This window comes from Barbatula barbatula (assembly GCF_947034865.1).
Source record: "Barbatula barbatula genome assembly, chromosome: 5".
Classification (NCBI taxonomy): Eukaryota; Metazoa; Chordata; class Actinopteri; order Cypriniformes; family Nemacheilidae; genus Barbatula; species Barbatula barbatula.
Window position 1 is genome coordinate 6305660 of NC_136769.1, and position 7358 is coordinate 6313017.

Consider the following 7358-nt stretch of genomic DNA (forward strand, 5'->3'; position numbering starts at 1 on the left):
AAATACACAAGTGTACTCTGTACAAATTAAATCTGTATATTTTAGTAAGAACGTACATCAATAGTAAATCGGTGTGGTGTATTTTCCTCAGAAATGGCAAAACACGCGGACATCCACCCGCAAAATGCAGAATATTGTTAGATCAATATGTTATTTTTAGAGAATGACAAATTCCTGAGGTCACCTTAATAAATGAATATTTGGTTGAATATGCATTCATATAACATTTGAATGGACCATGACAAAAGATGTGCCACAACTCGCATGGTCCAGGCCAGCATGGTTTTAATCACATTACAAAACATAAAACGTATAAAACCTCTGGCCTACGTTTTATTCTAACTTAATATAATGCACTAAAGTGTTTGGAGAATAACATGTATAAAGTTAACATAAGATCCTCTGCCCTGCTGTATATTTGCATTGCCCATTTAAGACAGACAAGTTTGATCATTTCCGGCCAGCAAAGTTAAAACAATAAACCGAGCTTCTAATTTGCTGTAGCTGATGGTCTTTATAATGTTGATGTGGTTTATATCAATTCCTATATCCTGATCATATATAAGTAAATAATAATAAATAGGCTTCAGTGAAAAAAACATTCCAATCATATGGTTTCCTTCGGAGCGTTCATAAAAATATTGGCATGATCGTGTTATTAAAATTCTGAATTAAAATGTCTAAATGACACTAGAGGTTTTGTGAAAATGGAAAAAACAACAACAAACATTTATACTAAAATCAAGTAGGAAAGTACCGACATGTGACGTTTGATTAAATTATTTAAATTAAGAATGAAATGCCACGTTGCCCACACATTAGAAATCAGTATTCACATTTATTGTACATTTCTTAAATGTATTTTTATTTCCATCAAAACGTAAAAGGAAAGTCGTCATTTAAATAGTTCAATAAATCGAAGCTTGATTATTACAATTATAAGAATTTCACCATTCCAATAAAATACCATGCACCAGTAACATTGTTGTCATTTAACAGAAAGCCTTACAGATAGAAACAAAACTCAACGTTCATTCAGAGTTGCTTAACTTGACTTCGAATACAAGAAAGTAAATTCCTGAGAAACAATATTTTAAATCTAAATGTTTCCCATGCGCCTAGTCATCGACGCTAGCCAAAAGTCTGTGTTTAGTGGTCAAGTCTTGCAGATTCTGCAGTTTCTGGTACTCGTATTGAAGACTGAGGACCCGAGGGAAGCCCACCGGATTGAACAGTCCCGAAGATGCGTAATGAGAGGACGGAGCCACCGGACAGGCTAACCCAACAGGCTCTATAGCCACTGTTTGGGACTGTGGAAAAGACTTGGCGAGAGAGTTCCGAGAGAAAAGCGTTGACAGAGCAGGTAAAATGCTGCCGACAGGTGGAACACCGACGGGCTGATGGAAGCCGAACGGGTAGATATCCAAACCCGGTAAGTGCGCGCAAGACGCGCTGAGACTGTACGCGCCGTAACCAAGATTTGGAAAGCCATTCGGCTGAAGCGCCTGGTCTTTAAACACCCCGAATTTGAAGTGGTGTCGTTTAAATCGCTTCCTCCTCCTCAGGAAACTTCCGTTCTCAAACATGTCCGATGAATTTGGATCCAGAGTCCAGTAATTCCCTTTGCCTGGGTTACCCGGTTCCCGTGGCATTTTTACGAAACAATCGTTGAGAGAAAGATTGTGTCTGATGGAGTTCTGCCAAGCTGGGAATTTCTCTCGGTAGTACGGGAACCGATGGCTGATGAAGTCACAGATCTCGCTGAGGGTCAGACGCTTTTTGGGGCTCTGGAGGATGGCCATGGTGATCAAGGCAATGTAAGAATAGGGCGGTTTCACCGACGTGCTTTTGCTCGAGGTCGACGGACATATAGAAGGGGGTACGTGGTCCTTATCTCCGTTGCTTGACTGGTTTTCGGACATGGATGTTGAGTTGTGTATCCCGTGGTCGGATGCAGAAGACAGACGATCGTCTCCAGATTCCTTGCCACCTTCACCTACCACGTCGACAACGAGGTCATCCATTAAATCTGTGTCCAGGGTCATAATCCACAGGTGGAGAAGAAAACTAGGTTCAAACAAGAAAATTGGAATACTTGGAAAAAAGTCGATGGTCCCGGTTCCCCAGTTCACATGAACGCCATGAAATGTGTTTTATTAAAAGAAACACTACTTAAGTTAAGAAAAAAAGACTTAAGTTTAATATAGCCGGACGCAAATCCTCATGATTTAAGCGCAAGAGGTTCAGCGACCTGCGCACACAGCAATGTCCATCGTCCACTCCAACGAAACTGGATTCCTGCAGCTGTTGGGGAATCAGATGACGATGATCTCATGACGAAGTTCTCAGGAAGAAGCTCCACTCCAATGAAAACAGAGCAAGTCTTCCAGATCTGCGCGAGGACATCTTCAGAAGAAACGCATGTCACTGTATTCACGATGTTATTTCTCAATGAAAAAAGAGGTCATGAGTACTTTCGGGTGCACAACAGATATTATCAAATCGACATAAATCTAAGCATATTTTGAAATAATATTTTAATTGCATTAAAAACTAAGCCTGTGAGAATTCATTCTTAACCGTGCAATTTGTCACCATCTCCGCAAACTGTTATGGGGACTATAAGACCGAAAATAAAACGCATAGTGTACAGGAATAATGTAAAAGAATTCACAAATCGTATCCTTTAACGGCTTTTATTTTATTCGATGGTTATGGTTTCTTAATCAAACAGGCTTAATGAAAATTGCTAATCAAATGTGGAACATCGTGTGATTTCTGTATTATTGACTGGATCTTCCAACGTCTGTTTCAATAAAGATTATTTCTAAAATGGATATCTAATTTTACTCGATTGAAATATCGCAGGAATGATTTTCTCTTTGATGTTCTGTATTTTATTCAACAATAATCATACGTTTTGTGGGGCATGACTAGGTTAATAAAATGTTTCCCCTGGATATTTTAGATCTGCCAGTTATGCGAGAAGCACTTTATAATATATCCTAAGGTCCCCTAAATTGTATCTGATCGTGGACATATGTTTTCTCCATACCCGAAATATAGCATTTCCTATTTCGCCTGAAGTTTCCTTTAACGATATGGTGAAAACGAGGCCTATCAAATAAAATTGTCGGGTCAGATGAAAGAGAAACTCTTTCGTTCACATTTCGTAGTTAAAAGGCACGAGAAGGCCGTGGGTGCCCGTATAATCGTATTGATAGCGCAGGCCACGGAGCGATGAGATGACGTGGGTGGGCATGATTTCCCAAATCTATCACGCATGTCTGAGATTGGAAACAGGCCCGGGGAGAGAAATGAATGAGGGATGGTTTTGGAAGCGAAAACGGGGATAATGATACAAACCCGACGTGGCGGGTATCCACAGATAAAGCGCTGTTATGTGGTATTCATGGGTGATGTGGTATTCCTAGACAACCGTCTCCAAAATTGGAGACGACGTTAGACAAAATGTTAGGATTGCATCAGATGCGCTATTAACATATCGAAACAACATAGGCTACTCAATATTTAGGTCTTATATTAATCCTAAAGTAGCTATAATATGCAGGAAAATAAGTTAGAAAGAAACCACATGTGGCATGATAAAATGAATGCACAATAAGTTGCTTCCGATCAAAATGCACACATGTAATATGTTTCACACGTGTAATGGGATCTTTTAAAAATGCATTTTCATTTTTAAACATTTCCCATGTTTCATGTGTCGAAGGGATGTGTGTTAAATAAGCCAGGTTCTCATTGTGAGAGCAGCCCACCCTCATGTTGTCGCATGCACTTCAAATAGCTTTTTCCATGATCAATAACAGGAATAACCCTTGGCCAGCAAGGACTGAGTCAAAAACAGACCAATATTCAATAGGCTATCATTAATAATGTTCTCTCTTGTGGACTTCTGTTACACTCTTGGAACAGGCAAACATCAACTGCAGGCTCCTCTCACCACCTCAGAACCAAAACAAGATTTGTGTACAAAAATATGCGTTTGAGCACACTGGTCCTCTGTAAAGCAAGGACTTTCTAAGGATGACAAATCTGAAAATTAAACAAGTGGCGCCATCTGGTGTCGTTTAGAAAAGACGTGTCACGTTTGAGGTTTTTATCTCAGAGACTGAGGACAGAAAGAAGGGCTGACATGCGTCAATAATACAATTTTTAAAGACTTTATTTAAATCAATTGTATTATTGTTCATTATTATATTTCAATACGTAGAAGTAGATAAGCAGCCTATTTCTTAACACAATTTCATAACATTTAAAAACTTTACATTTGACATTTAATAGTAATTTTGATATATAGGTAACAGTTGTATATGTAATGTAGAAAAGACAAATGTCATAATGGACACCTTATGATGACCTGATGTGGTCTCCGTCTCTTAATCATCTTGTGTTTTCCCTTTCCGCATTGTTTTACAAAAAAACCCAAACACTATTGTTTATCTGCTATGCAGGCCTTGGTATTTCCTTCAGGAAACTCAAACCATGCTGATCTATTATTTCCTATCATGAAGATCAACAACACAACCAGTAGATGTCCCCACAACACTAAGATCATTTCTAAGAGCAACAGATATGGCTTCCTCTAAGAGACCGTGCCAAAGTGTGATCAAGTGTCTTTTAAACAACACGGTATTAAATACTTGCACAATATGGAATTAAATACAAATGCATACATATATATACACACATATATAACATCTAAGGAAGCTACAGTGAAAACATACTTGTCTTAAAAGTGCTTTAAATCACTTGTTAAATTAACGCGAATTAAAATGAGTTGTATAAAAAGTTGTACAATAAGAGCAAACACAAAAGATAAGTTTCATCTTATCAGTGCTTTGGTTGTCGACTGAGATAGATACAGGCGTTTTGGTGACTTTTCGTGGGGTAACCGTCTGTGAGGTTAAAGGTCAAGATAGTCATTTTTGACACAGTCTTACATGTTGTCTTAAGCTCTTTCTAACCTGTTATCTGCCTTATTTAGCCTTTTAAATCTTTCCACTGAATAGGTTTCTAAATCCTAAATCCTTTAAGTTGTCTAAAAGGAATTTGTGGACAGTGCAGTGTTCAAAAGTGAACTAGAGGAAACGTCAACAACACGTGAACACAAAAGTAAACACAATTTAACTCTGGTCTCATTGTGGTCTCGTTTAATCTGCGGTACAACTAATACAAATGTCATAGCCATCAAAAACTGATGCTGTCACATGACAACGAAAGAAGTCTACTGGCCGAATTTGTCTCAAATGATGGCCAAAATCTAAAAGCGTGCACCATCCTTTGGTAATATGGCCCGTCCTCTATTCATGTCGCAATGCTTCTCCTAATAAAGCGATGCGTAAAAAACACGAAGAACTACAAATTGTGCAATACTGAGAAGGGAAAATGAAGAAACCTGTTCTAGATTTGTGTCCTTCCAGATCTGTTCTCTGTCATTCCTCAAACTCTTACACCCACAGAGCCACAGGTGAGAGTTTATGAAAGACAAATCCACACCCATCCTAAACACAACGCACACATTTTGATTTATAGCTTCAGGCTTCCACATTCACCTGTCAGCTGTTGAAGCTATGCATCAGCCCTCCCTGTGTCTCTCACAATGTGCTCATGGGTGGATGTGAAAGAGTCTTTAATGGTGACAGGCAATCATGACGTATCTTCTCGCATTATTCACTCACACCTATGCGATATAATCCTAGCCATCCTTTCACAAACCTGCTTGGTTTCAAAGCAAATAGGAATTAGTCAGCATGTTGGTCACATTTGTGTTTGTAGAACTGTTGTCTTGGGGGGGTTTCTGAAGGTAATGTCAGAGTTTTGGGGGGAGTAATGACAGGGATAACAAGGTGTAATGTGATCCTGGACACGTGCGAGAAAGTGCCAGAGAAGAAGGTCCGTAGCATCAATAATTACAGGGTTGAGTTTCATCGGGATAGATAGTGCATTGCATCTCGAACCAGCTCTAGCATGCTTCATTTAAACACAAGTATTCTCTTCTTAGCTGTATCCGCAGAAAAACTGCTTTTGTTGACTTCTTTAATCCAGATCCAACTCATATCCATCGTTGCAGTAAACAAACAGCAGCCACAGTTTGGTGTTTCTTTCATGTGGTATCTGAGATCATGGAAATACAATCCTGTCAGACCTTCTGAACATTGTCGGTGGGACAGAATTAAAGGTTGTGGGGAAAATTTGATTTTAATGTCATAACAGCAGTCGTCTGCTCACCACTCGATTGTTTTTTAATGTTGATGACTAAACTGTTTGCAGGAACCGGAGATTTTGTCCAGTCGTTGTTAAAAATGTCCAACTTTCAAATATACTGTGTTTTAAAGCAGCGGTTCTCAAACTTTTTCTTTGTGTAGGACGCATCGCTTTGACGCTCGCCAAATAAAGATTATAATCTTTACCTAAAAATTTTTATTATAACATATTATTAAACATATTCAGATATAATGCTGAAACGTCAATTGTTTTGGTTGTGGGCTTATTTTTCTTTTGTTTGATTGCATAAAATGTGCTGTATTTCTGTATTTCCTAAAGTGCCGGAAAATCTGTGATTCCCTGGATCCATCTTGGGGCCTCCAAGTTTGAGAACCACTTGTTTAAACGAAGATTGTACAGACTTTTCACATTTAATGTAAAACTTTTTTTATGGAATTTAAAGTTTTACAGTTCTTCATGTATTTTTTTAAAGAAACCATAAAAACATGTCATATTTAGGCAGATTACATCTTTTTGATAAAACGCTCTTTTACCACTACTGATAATGATAATGGTTTTATTTTTGCATTTTATTTTATTGTCAGAGCAAAGGGAGCCTGTAACAGCCATTTTTCAAAACATTAAAGGGAACGTTTACCCCAAAATAAAAATTCTGTCATTATGTACTGTCACTCTTGTCATTTCAAACCTGTTTGACTTGCTTTCTTCTGCAGAACACAAATGGAAATATTTTGAAGAACGTCCCCGATCAACGCTGACTCAACGCGGACACAAAACCACTGAGACATTTCTCAAAATGTCATAAACACAGTGTGTGAAATAAATGATCACAAAATTGTCTCCTTAGTTTTAATACTGTATGCAAAAATAAGTGGAACGTGTATCTGACTCTACCTAGCGAACATCCACACAAGTGTCAGCTGCTGTCATGTGTGCCCAAAGGTCATGACTCCCAGGGCAGGGTGGATGCACAGAGGTCAGAATCCAACATTAGAATGTGCTTGTTTCCCTCCTTAGCTCAGTTTGCACACGGCAAAACAACTGCTCCCGTTCACCTGCTACCCTAAAGTGCTTCGGTACGACGAGGTACAACGAAGCTACTCAGCAGT

At 38.7% G+C, this 7358-nt stretch overlaps 1 protein-coding gene across 1 annotated transcript; it reads right to left on the minus strand.

Moving 5' to 3' along the window:
• Nucleotides 1-1118: 1118 nt before the first annotated feature.
• Nucleotides 1119-2045, minus strand: foxd7 (forkhead box D7; the record flags this gene model as incomplete). Its single annotated transcript, XM_079455879.1, has 1 exon — nt 1119-2045. The coding sequence occupies one exon, from the start codon at nt 2043-2045 to the stop codon at nt 1119-1121; it is 927 nt and encodes a 308-aa protein (XP_079312005.1).
• Nucleotides 2046-7358: the final 5313 nt, after the last annotated feature.